This window comes from Seriola aureovittata, chromosome 6 (assembly GCF_021018895.1).
Source record: "Seriola aureovittata isolate HTS-2021-v1 ecotype China chromosome 6, ASM2101889v1, whole genome shotgun sequence".
NCBI classification, from domain to species: domain Eukaryota; kingdom Metazoa; phylum Chordata; class Actinopteri; order Carangiformes; family Carangidae; genus Seriola; species Seriola aureovittata.
The window spans coordinates 2127305-2141335 of record NC_079369.1 but is presented as its reverse complement, the minus strand read 5'-3'; the positions used below and the strand labels follow the sequence as shown (position 1 = coordinate 2141335).

The following is a 14031-nucleotide window of genomic DNA, read 5'->3' as shown; positions in this document are numbered from 1 at the left end:
GTGATAAAAAGGTCATAGTATAGTAAGGCATCAAAAATGCAATAAAAATGTCATAGTATAGTACAACCTAAAAAATGTGAAGAAAACGTCATAGTATAGTAAGGCATCAAAAATGTGAAAAAAAGGTCATAGTATAGTAAGGCATCAAAAATGTGATAAAATCGTCATCGTATAGTAAGGCATCAAAAATGTGATAAAAACATCATAGTATAGTACAACGTCAAAAATGTGATAAAAACAGTCATAGTATAGTACAATGTAAAAAATGTGATAAAAACATCATAGTACAGTACAACGTCAAAAATGTGATAAAAACATAATAGTATAGTAAGGCATCAAAAATGTCATGAAAACGTCAACGTATAGTAAAGCATTCAAAATGTGATAAAAAGGTCATAGTATAGTACAGCGTCAAATATATCATAAAAATGTCATAGTATAGTAAGGCATCAAAAATGTGATGAAAACATCATATTATAATAAGGCGTCAAAAATGTCATAAAAACGTCATAGTATAGAAAGGCATCGAAAATGCAATAAAAAAGTCATAGTATAGTAAGGCATCAAAAATGTGAAGAAAACGTCATAGTATAGTAAGGCATCAAATATGCAATAAAAACGTCATAGTATAGTAAGGAGTGAAAAATGTGATAAAAACATCATAGTATAATAAGGCATCAAAAATGTCGTAAAAGCGTCATAGTATAGTACAACGTCAAAAATGTGATAAAAATGTCATAGTATAGTACAACGTCAAAAATTTGAAGAAAACATTATAGTATAGTAAGGCATCAAAAATGCAATAAAAACATCATAGTATAGTAAGGAGTCAAAAATGTGATAAAATCGTCATAGTTATAAATAAGCATCGAAAATGTGATAAAAACGTTATGGTATAGTACAACGTCAAAAATGTGATGAAAACATCATGGTATATTACAACATCAAAAATGTGATAAAAACGTCATATTATAGTAAATCATCAAAACTGTGATAAAAATGTCATAGTATAGTACAAAAAAATGTGAAGAAAACATCATAGTATAGTGAGGTGTCAAAAATGTCATAAAAACTTCATAGTATAGTACAACGTCAAAAATGTCATAAAAACTTCATAGTATAGTACAACGTCAAAAATGTGACGAAAACGTCATAGTATAGTAAGGCATCAAATATGCAATAAAAATGTCATAGTAAAGTGAGGAGTCAAAAATGTGATAAAAACATCATACTATAATAAGGTGTCAAAAATGCAATAAAAACGTAATAGTATAGTAAAGCATCAAAAACGTCATAAAAATGTCATAGTATAGTACAACGTCAAAAAATGTGATAAAAATGTCATAGTATAGTAAGGCATCAAAAATGTCGTAAAGCTGTCATAGAATAGTAAGGCATCAAAAATGCAATAAAAACATCATACTATAATAAGGTGTCAAAAATGCAATAAAAACGTCATAGTATAGTAAGGCATCAAAAACGTCATAAAAATGTCATAGTATAGTACAACGTCAAAAATGCGATAAAATTGTCATAGTTATAAATAAGCATCGAAAATGTGATAAAAACATTATATTTAAGTAAGTCATCAAAAATGTCATAAAAATGTCATAGTATAGTAAGGCATCAAAAATGTCATAAAAACGTCATAGTATAGTAAAGCATTAAAAATGTGATAAAAAGGTCATAGTATAGTACAACGTCAAAAATGTGATAAAAACGCCATAGTAAAGTAAGGCATCAAAAATGCGATAAAATTGTCATAGTTATAAATAAGCATCGAAAATGTGATAAAAACATTATATTTTAGTAAGTCGTCAAAAATGTCATAAAAATGTCATAGTATAGTAAGGCATCAAAATTGCAATAAAAATGTTATGGTAAAGTAAGGCATCAAAAATGCAATAAAAACGTCATATTATAGTAAATCATCAAAAATGTCATAAAAACTGTCATAGTATAGTACAATGTCAAAAATGTGAATAAAGCATCATAGTATAGTAAGTCATCAAAAATGTCATAAAAATGTCATAGTATAGTACAACATCGAAAATGCAACAAAAATGTCATAGTATAGTAAAACGTCAAAAATGTGAAGAAAACGTCATAGTATAGTAAGGCATCAAAAATGTCATAAAAAGGTCATAGTAGAGTAAAGCATTAAAAATGTGATAAAAAGTTCAAAGTATAGTAAGGCATCAAAAATGTGATAAAAACGTCATAGTATTTTAAGGCATCAAAAATGTGATAAAAACATCACAATATAGTAAGGCGTCAAAAATGTCATAAAAACGTCATAGTTATAAATAAGCATTGAAAATGTGATAAAAACATTATAGTAAAGTAAGTGGTCAAAAATGTCATTAAAATGTCATAGTATAGTAAGGCATCAAAAATGCAATAAAAACGTCATAGTATAGTAAGGCATCAAAAACGTGATAAAAACATCATAGTATAGTACAACGTCAAAAATGTGAATAAAACGTCATAGTATAGTAAGTCATCAAAAATGTCATAAAAATGTCTTAGTATATTACAACGTCAAAAATGTGAAGAAAACGTCATAGTATAGTAAGGCATCAAAAATGTGATAAAAACATCACAATATAGTAAGGCGTCAGAAATGTCATAGTTATAAATAAGCATCGAAAATGTGATTAAAACATTATAGTAAAGTAAGTGGTCAAAAATGTGATAAAAACATTATAGTAAAGTAAGTGGTCAAAAATGTGATAAAAACGTCATAGTATAGTAAGGCATCAAAAATGCGATAAAATTGTCATAGTTATAAATAAGCATCAAAAATGTGATAAAAACATCACAATATAGTAAGGCGTCAGAAATGTCATAGTTATAAATAAGCATAGAAAATGTGATAAAAACATTATAGTAAAGTAAGTGGTCAAAAATGTGATAAAAACGTCATAGTATAGTAAGGCATCAAAAATGCAATAAAATTGTCATAGTTATAAATAAGCATCGAAAATGTGATAAAAACATTATATTTAAGTAAGTCGTCAAAAATGTCAGAAAAATGTCATAGTTGTAGGAAAGCATCAAAAATGTGAAAAAAACATCATAGTATAGTACAACGTCAAAAATGTGATGAAAAACGTCATAGTATAGTAAGGCATCAAGTAAAACTGTTATAGAATAGTACGGCGTCAAAAATTCAATAGAAACCTCATAGTATAGTAAGGCATCAAAAATGCAATAAATGCGTCACAGTTATAAGAAAGCATCGAAAATGTCATAAAAACGTCATAGTATAGTAAAACGTCAAAAATATGAAGAAAACGTCATAGTATAGTACGGAATCAAAAATGTCTTACTGTACTATGACTTATGTGACATATATATGACATATATATTATCCCAATATCAAGAGTGATGTTACCATATGTGTATCTTATAAGAGGATAGATTATCATGACATACTGTATAAACATCCTCTGGTTATGTGAAGATATACGTTTATAACATATATGAAATACTCATAGTAAAATGCAACTTTATTAAAACAAAATGCCTATTAAAATTCTTGTTTTTTGTATTTGTACATGTATTTGTATATTTGTATATACTATGTATATGATTTTCTTAATAAGTTCTATTTAAATTTAAACATACATGTGTATCTTTTATATTTATATATCTATATATCTAATATGAACATGTACTGACAGGCTTTGGGATGGATATATGTAACATATGTCTATAATATAAAAAGACATACTAAAATACATGTTTCTATTAATCAGACATATATGTCAATATATGGTATTGTTCCAATCTCTAACAGGTTTCATATGTAATTTTTACATATGGGCTATACTTTAAATACATTTATGATTTTACTTCATATGTACATATATCTCATATATGGAAATTTAACACATGTACCTATATCACATGTGCGTATGGGCATTCCTGAATGTAAATGGTTGACAGCATTAAAAAGCCAATCTCTTTGTTTTGGAGGGGCGGTGGTGTTGTTGCGTCTCTACCAATGTTGAGACCAAACCTACACCCTTGTGCTTATGTTTACCTGCAACAATGAGTTCCAGGTTGAAGGAGTTCTGCCCGGCTCGGTTGCTGGCGATACAGGTGTAGATACCTGCGTCCCGGCTGGTCACGGGCTCAATGACCAATGAGTGCACACCGTTTTCCCTCACCAGCATCTTATGGGCGGAGTCTGGGCGGATGGTCTGTCCGTTCAGCTGCCAGATGAGGTCTGGAGTGGGCAGGCCGCTCACCTGCAGGTGGTGAAGAAAACACAGCAAACATTAAAACTGGCTGGATATGTGAATTCTTGCTAAATCAGTGAAGTATGCTTTGAGTTTGTGGAGTCACTGCTTGTTTTTGTTGGAGAAAATTAGTATATTAGCTGCATGTGTGTCCTGTGGGGGCAGTGTGTGTTTGTTGGGAGTATGAAAACAGCAGTGTTTGGTTATTCTGTCTGTGTTGTGTTTGTCTGGAGGAGCCTGGTCGCCGGCTCGTTTTGTCATGGGAATTAACTGTGCAGAGAAAAGACCTCTCTCTTTGCAAAAAAAAAAAAAACCCACACCTGCTCGGCTCCTCCCTGCGCACCTGGATGCACATCCACCATGGCTATGCATGTATTCACAGATATCACAAAGGAGTGCAGACTAAGCAGTGATAAGTATTTCTGGAAGCGACCCAGTACGCTTTTAGAAGTTGGGGCATTTTGAGCATGGAAAGTTTAGAAACCCACAAATGATCTGGAAATAAATATTTGCTATAAATACCCTTGACATTAAGGGCTCAGAGGGAATGGAGGCTCTCAGTTTATTTCTGACAAGCATAAAAAACAGCCTTTTTATAGAGAGTTAATTGTGGGTCTGTTTTATTTTATTACATGTACCAGTTTTCAAAGAGAAGTTTTAAGTGCTGCAGGCTGCAGGGAGGCGGCGGAGGAAGACAGAAAATCAGCACAAGTGTCGGTGGGGGGAGGTGGGGGTGGTGCAGCAGGGAAAAATAATTGTAGAAAACCTGATCCCACTTAAGGTCTGAAATATGACACCTCTGTATTCTCCCCGTCTGCCGTGAGACATTCGCAACGCGAGGAAGTGATGAAACATCTCGTCTCGGCTAGTTTTTTTATCCCCTAAACTGGAATCCAAATGTTTCTTTGGCAGCGCTGACACGGAGCCTCCCAGAGAGCAACGCAGACACTGAATTAAAGGGCGGATCTGAAATGGCTTTCTCTATTACTATGATTAACATATGCTCTTTGGTGCAGGCATTTTCCTCTGCAGTCATGTCTCAGTTATTCTGAACCATTTCTTTCTTTTATGAAAGAACAGCAGCACGGTTAGAGGACTGTCTATGGTAGAAGTTTGGTTGTCAGCTAAACTACCTCACTATTTTAAACTGTTATGTCATTAGACTTCACTTCCAGTAAGTAACAAGGCTGAGGACTGAAATACAAAGATTGACATGACACTCTTCCACAAAAAAGGCCCTTGAAACCGCGACCATGTATAAAAACATTAAAGTTCATTGCCTGACACGCCACACTAGACCAAAAAACACAGTGTATAATTTGTCTTCTCTTCCTTTGAAGTTTTAAGAATGTCCTTCAGTACGCAGCAGCTCTGACTGAAAACACTCCACACTTCACATTTTCTTTCTTAGTGATCAATAAATCATCCCAATCAATAAATAACAGCTGTTTTATATGGAAATTGTTTAGACGCAGCCAAGACCGGGCAACACACCGACCTTTCTACCCCCCCCTTTTTTAAATCACATTGCACACCTGTGTTGTGCGGAGGCTGCACTGAGTATTTACCTTGCAGTCCATCCGGCACAGTCGGCCCTCCTGAACGATGAGGTCACCGGGCGCCTGCAGGAAGTGTGGGCGGAAGTGACGCTCTTGGATGTTATCGTTCTCATCGCCGCTGTCTCTAGACCTGGACCTGGGCCTGATAGAGAGAAGGACACATACAATATTTCACATAAAAAAAATAAAAAAATTCTATTTGAAAAAAGGTCAAATTTTACCATAAACCTTGTTTTAGTTTTTTCAAAAAAAGACAAATTTTATTGGAGAATATCAACAAATTCTGGCTTTTAGAGACTCATTATTCGTTTGTTGAGTGAACTCTCTTTGGAGCATGAATCTCCATGTTTTTTCAGGAAGTAGAAACAATGCAATACTCCTTTAAATAAGACTCTCTCCACATTCTCCCTCACTTTTATATTTCCCCCTTTCACAGACACAATAGGAACTTTTGGGCCCCTTTTGCCCTCGTTTCTGCTCTGGCGTTCTGCCACTTGCTCTTTCTTGATCAATGTGAGTCTCCTCAGCCTCGTGCAGCAGGTCAGGACCCATAGGTGTTCCTGTGATTCTCCACTATAACAACAATGACATCACCACCCTTGCCTGCACGTCAACTAGGGAGGGAAATAAAGAGAGTTAGGAGACACTGATTGTTATCTGGATCTCACTCCAAACATCTCTGAGCTCTTGTCTAATCAGGGAGTGTTCATGTAGATAACAGATTACAGGTGTTTTTTTATGTCCCGTGAAGGGCGTCTGTGATCGTCTGTGCATTTCTCAATATCTGGGTGAATGCATATTGTATATACAGGGTCATTAGAGCAATGAAAAAGCAGAGCAAACAGGTGTTCCCTCTCATTAACACCGAGCTTTTCTTCCCCGAACAGACAGCCCAACAAAGAACAAAGTGTGACTCAGCTCACAGCAAACACTTGTGTAAATAGCAGCGTCTTGGAACATTTTACATCAGACTAACACACTTTTAAATGTGTGCAGAAGTGCCAGTACAGAAGTCGTGCAGATGGTGAGCAGCGGCCTGCAGCACATGTGCCAGCCAGCAGCTCAGGGCTGTGAATAAAATACCAGGCGGTTTTGTTCGTCTTCTCCCTCCCCCTCGCCTGTCAGTCATCCAAGCCTCACCTGCGCATGTGTCCAGGTGCCGAGCGCTGGCTGCGGCCCCGCTGGTTCACCGCCTGGACCATCATCCTGCCGGTGCAGCTCACCCTGCCCTGTGGGGGAGAAGAGAGAGGGAGAGAGGGAGAGAGAGAGAGGGAGCTTATGAGGTGTTGACACTCCGCCACACAACAAGCAGCAGTCAGACTGGGAGGAGGAAATCAAATGTGAGTGTTAAGCTGGAAAAGGCCTGTAGCACATAAACTTTCGACCCTCATGAGAGCTTTAGTGATTTCCTATCTCATTCAACGCCCTCTTCCTCCTCAGGCCGGAGACCATTATCTTAATGCTCATTATTCTCGCTAATGAGCGCTGGCATCTCGCACAGGCGGCCAAACAGACGGGAGGTGCACAGAAACCTTCTTTCAGATTTTTGATGTTGTGTGTTTGGGGCATTTCCAGGCTCCGTACGCGTCTGCTCACCTCAGGGTTGCCTGCCATGATGGTGTAGTTGCCGTCATCATCCAGCGAGGCTGCAGCCGTGTGCAGGGAGCAGGTCCCATCAGGCTCACGGCTGATCCTGTAGTGCTCGCTCCTCTTGGAGATCTGCTTGCCGTCTTTAAACCAGTAGACCTGACACACAAGAAAGAACAAACTAAAACTATCAGGCCAACTAATGTCTAACAGACAGATCTTAAGCTGGAGACAGACATTTATCCAAACTATGCATGAACATTTTTTAAATCTAATATTTGGATTGTTTTAATGTGATGTTCTCTCCCTCTTCCGCTGCTATCACTCTGCTTTACTCTGATTTCCTCGGTTCATCCTGAGGCCTGTCGACACCACATCATTAATGTGGACCGAGCCGGGCCGCACGCCCAGGCCCCCCCCTTATCACAACACATGTGTGCACGCCTACACACGGTATCTACACCCTCCATCATCAGCATCACACATCGGCAACTCCCGAGCAAGGAAGCCAAAGCTAAGTCAAAACTACAGCACATTTATCTAATAACAATAACTGCCGTGTTTAATCATTCATTGAGTAACATGTCGGTGCTCCCACCTTCGGTTTGGGGTCCCCGTTGACCTTACAGGAGAAGGTGACGGGCATGCCCTCAAAGACTTTGTAGTGTTTGAGCTTCTGATCGAAGGATGGCACCACCCCCCGCCCAGCAGAGTCTTCATCGTGCTGCACGTCATCGTCGGACTCCTCCACCGGAGAGCGCTCAAGTCGAAACTCAATCTCGCTGATCAGACGCTGCTCGAAGCTGGACACTTTGTATTCCTACACACCACAGACAGACGGAGAAGAAGAAAGTTTGAGAGAAAGTTGGTGTGATCACGTGGGTCTTCATTGTCATTCCTTAATTCTCCCTCTTCCCCAGATGAGCCACTCCTCCTTCCCGCCACCTCCACTGATCTCTCATCACTGCAGCTTTGCTGAGGCGGAGGGAACATCTGCAGAGCAGCGCGGTCTGATGACACATCACACAGATAATGACAGGCCTCGGGCACAGCTGCAGAGCCAGCATTTAAATCCTCCTGAACTCACTGTGCCGCTCAGAACGACAGCAATCACACAAGTGGCCCGTCCTGACCCTCTGATGCTGATCCCGGGCAGCTGCTGCAGCATGTTCCCTCTCAGATCTTATAAAAGTAACACTACGGCATGCATTGTGCAAAGTCAGGAGAAAAACATCAGCCTGTTTAAAAGCAAACGTGCTGATAGATGCTTGTGTTGCGATCCAGCTTTAACATGCTTCAATATCTGAATTCATACCACATATACTGAACTACAACAAACAGTAAATGGTGACGGAGTCGAGTTTAGACACACACACACACTATATAGAACAAAATATACTATATCAAAATATACACAACTACACCACCAGTGGGTATGTTCCCTCATCAGCTCGTTTCCAGGTGTGATCGTGATGTCAGCGTGACACATTTACACACAGTGAATAAAAACCCAGAAGGTGACATAAAAAAAAACAACTAATGCTTCAATAACCTTTTGAGGGTAAGAGTCTCTACCAGATGACTTGTTTTCCTGTTGAGAGAAAAAAAGAGGTTTTGTGTGCATGGTGCTGTCAGAGCTTCAAACAGGGTGGGAGACACAGTTTATTTTTCTATGTGTGTTTCAGTGTGTTCACATGTTTTAATCTCGCCTGCTCTCAAAAACAAAAACATTCTCAAGCACATGCCGGACACAGTATGAAAATACAGATGTGTCACGATGCCACGTTAGAAGGCTTAGAGTTGAGCTGAGAGCCGTGCAGCTTCACAGCCACTCACACTGTCTCTCATGCCAACATCACACTGGGATGTCACGGTGCTAATCCGTCATCGTGGACACAACCTGCGCTCTAGTGATGTTTATTATGAGTGCACAGTGATTTCCAGTGACCTTATCAGAGTGTGTGTTCTGTCAAAGGAGAATTCTGTGTCATTCACTGCCAGTTAATGTCATATAGCATTTACATTATCACAAACTTTGACTGACTTTACACAAGAAAACTGACACTTTTGAAATCGAGGTTTCATCCTTTCTGCTACTGTGGATTATTTGAGCCAATTACAAATTAAATGTAAACAAGTAAATTCATTACAAATGTAGTCAAAATCTAAGGAAGCAGCACGAGTCCCGCAACGACCATTTACTTTAACTGCGTAGACACAACTGCATTGTAAGCTCCATATTTTCTTCTTCTTCTGTGTTTTATTTTAAGTGTTGAGCCATAAGAAGATATAAAAACCACCAGGCTTTTCTCTGGAGCTCTAGTAACAACAGGTCGGTGAGCCAATCAGAAGAGAGGAGGCTCTGAGCCTCTCTTCTGATTGGCTGACTGTTTTCTGAGTGATCCAATAAAAATACAGCAGATTTCAGGTAAAAACACTCAGAGAAACCAAATCCTGCAAGGTTTGGATGGTGGGTCCAGGTGGGCGGGGCTTGGTGACTGCTTTGTTGTGACATCACAAAGTTCCAGAAGTCCTGACGGCTGGTTTTAAGGCTCAGTTTCTGAATACAGGCTGTGTGCATTTCTCTGTGGACTGAGGCTTTGATACTTTCACAGTATTAATATAGAAGCTAGAGCTGATCTATAATCACACTACACATGGACACAGACCTTTACACTGGAGGAGCTTTAACTGTCAGTTCATTGGTGAATAAGTGACTGACTCTGCGTCGAAGATGCGACTCTCCCTCATGCACGTCCACAGGAATCTTTGGTGGCTCAGGAGCCTTCAAACAGCGTTTCTCCCAAACATGTTTGTAGCAACACTTGTTTCTACCAGTTTGCATAAACAGAGCTTTTTATGGAGGGCTCTGGAGGACGTTACAGTGTTTATACCCTGCTTTCATAACTTGCTCTTCCGCAGTGTTTACAGGGACTGAGGGTCGGGGTGCTCTCTGGCTCAGCAGTATACAAAGGAAAGCCAGTGCTCATGAGACAGGAATGACACCGGCCAAGTATCAGTGGACAAGACTGAAGACAGAAAGGTGCTTGTGTCGTACACATGCAACACTGGGAGATGATCGTATATGAGTGTGTGTGATTTCTCTAGCTGTGTGCCACCTGATAAAGAGCCACCATACCTGTGTGACTGGCTCCTCCTCTGTGTCCTGTGTGTTTAAGACTGTGGCAGCGTTGTCAGCACCCAGCAGCCTGCGAGCCATCTTCTCCTCATAGGTTAACCTCTGGAAGCAGGGATTAATGGGGTCAGCGGGATGGGGGGGGTTAGTGTGTGAGTTGCAGAACACACACTTAAACACATCATCAGCTAGCTACTGTATCTAAGCCTCGTGTTAATCAGGAGAAAACATTATGATTTTATTTGAAGGTGCATGAAAACAGAGGCTGGTATTAAACAGTTTCCTGTCATGAATCGCTGTACGACTTTTGCTTGTTAATCTCTGTTAATGACCTGCAAACACACACCTGTCTCAGGAATTGAATAAGGTTAGCACACACACACACACACACACACACACACACACACACACACACACACACCTGTTGACCATTGCTTATGCGCTCCTCTTTAAAGCGCAGTTTTCTCTCCAAATCCTGGATCACGGCGTCCTTGGATCCCTGGATGTCGGAGTCCGAGGCGAGGCGAGGCGTCCTGGTGCCCGAGGACTTCCTGGGGAACGCTTTGCTGAAAAGAGGGGACAAAACAGAAACATTCATCAACGTTAAAGTGGTGGCACTCTGCTCTGTGACACACGGCATTATCTTAACTCCTCTTCCCTCTCCAGCTCCTTCGCTCCCCCTCTGGCGCTCTCTCTCTCCCTCTCTCTCGTTTCCACCCTTATCTGGACTTGCAGAGCTATAGCATTCCACAGTGTGTCTTCTTATCTCTCTCCACCGCAGCAGGAATGCCAGCGTGAGAGGGGGAGTGATGAAAAATGACTGGCAAAGAGTTGAAGGAGGAATGTCCTTGATGGAGGGGAGAAAAAGCTAATTTCACTCTCCAGGGCTGCCATCAGAGGAGGATTATCTACACAACAACAGACTGTTATCATCTCCTTCAACAGCCAGAGCCCAGAGTCAAGATCCAGGCAGGACACAAGACTCATATGTACATATATGAAAGCTACAGAACAGAGTGTTTATTTGACACCTTTCACTCTGAGGTCCTCGAGCACATTTTCTTGCCTCATGGGGGCTAAAGCTCTTGCAGCTTGAGAGCATGTTGGTGTCTACACGTGGGGGTTTTGTGTGTGTGTTGAGAAAAGGGGCTCTTTAGTTTACGTTTTCCTGTAAACATGCTGTAAAAAAATGTAAACATGTCATCGTCCATCCTACAGCAGACATTCAGCCTCCTGCCTCCAGCTGCAGGTTTATCTGAGACACGCTGTGTGTAGAGGAGTTAGAAAATGTTACGTAACCTGTCCGGCGCCGTGTGTAGGTGAGGGATACTTACACAGTCCCGTTGCCTTTAGGAAGGCCCAGGGCGTTGACCGTGGGACTGCCCGGTGTGGAGGGCAACACTGAGGACAGGAAGCTGGAGGCTGGAGACGGAGGGACGGAGGAGAATGGAGAGGACATGTCTGAGTGGGCTGGAGACATGGACATGGGCGGAGGAGGAGGAGGCGGGGGAGGTGGGAAGTCTTGGGCGGGGCCCGTCGGAGAGGACAGGTTACTGGAGCTGAGGAAGGGCGGAGGCGGAGGCGGGAAGGAAGGAGAGCTCGGAGACTCCACACTGCCGGCCTTGGTGAAGGGGGGCACGATGACCCTGGTGAAGGGCTTGTGCGAGGTGGGAGGAGACAGCGGGGAGGACAGGCTGGACCCCGAGGAGCCGGAGGACTGGGTGACGTAGCCCGGCCCACCGGGGCTCTGAGCAGCTATGAACTGCTTGGGCCGGGCGTAGTTGAAGGTGCTGGCCTGCATGGTCGGTACGTTGCTCTCCAGCTCCTGGAAGGAGGGAGGAGGAGGGAGAGGTGGAGATGGTGGAGCAGGTGGAGGCACTTCCTGGGGTGAAGGTGGGACTTCCTGGTTCTGCTGCTGCCAGCTGGCTGCTTCCTGCTGCTCCAACAGAATCTGCTCCTGCAGCTGCTTCAGCTGCAACGCGTTCCTGCAGAGAAGAAGAAGACAGGCGTCAGAAACTAAAGTCGTCTCATGTTTTCTTGAGGCAGTCTCATTCTCTATGGGGGGGTGGGGGGTGGGGGGTGGTCTGTAACAAGGTAACACACTTATAAAAATGTTACAAAAGCAATGCGGCTGTTTTCAATTTCTGCATGACACCATCATCTGGTCTCCATCCAACTGTAGTCTGAACACAACTGGCAGAGGCCAGATGTGAGCTTAATCGATGGAGAGTTAAAATGCCAATCAAAGCGCTGAGAGGCAGAAACGCAGCCGGTGTGAAGACGTTCATTATTAAAGATGACAGCTGGATGATCAGCACGAGGCCGTCTGTTTTCAACAGGACTTAGAGCGAGCTGTTTTTCCTCTGGTCTGAAGGTGATAGCCTGTCAGGCCTGAGGTTCAGTCACAGTGGTGGTATGTGGACAATTTGTGTGTGTGATGGTGTGAGCTGAGGGAAGGAAACCACTGCAGCGGCAGCACAGACTGATAGGTTATCAGCCTCCAACCTCTAACAAAGACTTGTTAAAAAGCCAGCCTGTTGACAATGCGCCCAGTATGGTAAAGGAATCAGAAGATAAGTGTAACACTGAGGGAAACGGCTCGGTTCCTGTTGTTGAACAGAGCAGCCGTTCACCCTGACGGGCTGTAAACCGCTCTGCTGCAGAGGCCCGGCTCAGATATGATGTTTTTCTATCTGTGAAACGGGAAAAGTGAGACACGCGGTCGAGGTGTGGCTCAGCAGATCTGAACGGCTTTGTGATGAAAATAAAAACACAAAATGTAATGTCACGGTGTCTTTCTGCCAGGGATGGGTCCTGATGATGAAGTATTGTGTTTTTTCACAGAGGTGTGGTTGTCCAGCCTCTCCCCCAGCTCGGCTGATTCACTGACTTGTCACGTCATCGTGGGAGAGAGGGAGGCTAGAAATTTCTGTTGTGTCATCACCCTCCAAATCTGGAGTTTTTCCTCTTTTCTCGTCACTTTACAGGAGAAAACTTTACATGCACCGGGAGGGTTTTAAAGAGGACTAACTTTCAAAACCACAAGACTGAAGCGAATGCTCAGAAGCTCTCCTCGAGGAGCAGGAGGAGGACACGGGTCTCTGGGAAAGGTTGAAGTTATAAACCTTCAGAGTATACAGCTATGTGTATGTGAGACTGATGAGTTCTTCACAGGCAGCGCAGTCAGAATATACTGTACATCCCAGCGGTGCATGTTGTCAGGAGTCCACCGAGTTCACGTGCCCAAATCGCTTCCAGATGTAGAATAATCAGTGGACTATTTTTCATCTGCGACAATGCACAGAGAGCCCCTCCCTTTGACCTCCCCCCCAGTATTCATGTGCAAACAACACCAGTGACTCCGACAAAACTGACAGTTGCAGCAGAGTGGAACAAATCCACCACCACAGTCCAACGGCAACATGACTGATTGCTCTTCCCTCCAGAGGAGACGTCACGTGCCCAAAATCATTGTGATCATCCAAGAGCACACCATCGATTC

General features: G+C 41.9%; 1 protein-coding gene across 6 annotated transcripts in view; it reads right to left on the bottom strand.

The window, feature by feature from the left end:
- Positions 1 to 14031, bottom strand: part of palld (palladin, cytoskeletal associated protein) — a 62897-nt gene that overhangs the window by 7192 nt on the left and 41674 nt on the right. For 3 of the 6 annotated variants that reach the window (XM_056378386.1, XM_056378387.1, XM_056378390.1), the window contains 9 exons: positions 11864 to 12514; positions 10951 to 11095; positions 10533 to 10634; positions 8946 to 8984; positions 7992 to 8213; positions 7403 to 7552; positions 6947 to 7035; positions 5816 to 5948; positions 4049 to 4256 (listed from right to left, as the gene is read on the bottom strand). In XM_056378386.1, coding sequence (XP_056234361.1) covers positions 4049 to 4256; positions 5816 to 5948; positions 6947 to 7035; positions 7403 to 7552; positions 7992 to 8213; positions 8946 to 8984; positions 10533 to 10634; positions 10951 to 11095; positions 11864 to 12514 — 1739 coding nt within the window. The remainder of the gene's footprint in view (positions 1 to 4048; positions 4257 to 5815; positions 5949 to 6946; positions 7036 to 7402; positions 7553 to 7991; positions 8214 to 8945; positions 8985 to 10532; positions 10635 to 10950; positions 11096 to 11863; positions 12515 to 14031) is intronic. The other 3 variants (XM_056378388.1, XM_056378392.1, XM_056378389.1) reach the window with 2 other exon arrangements.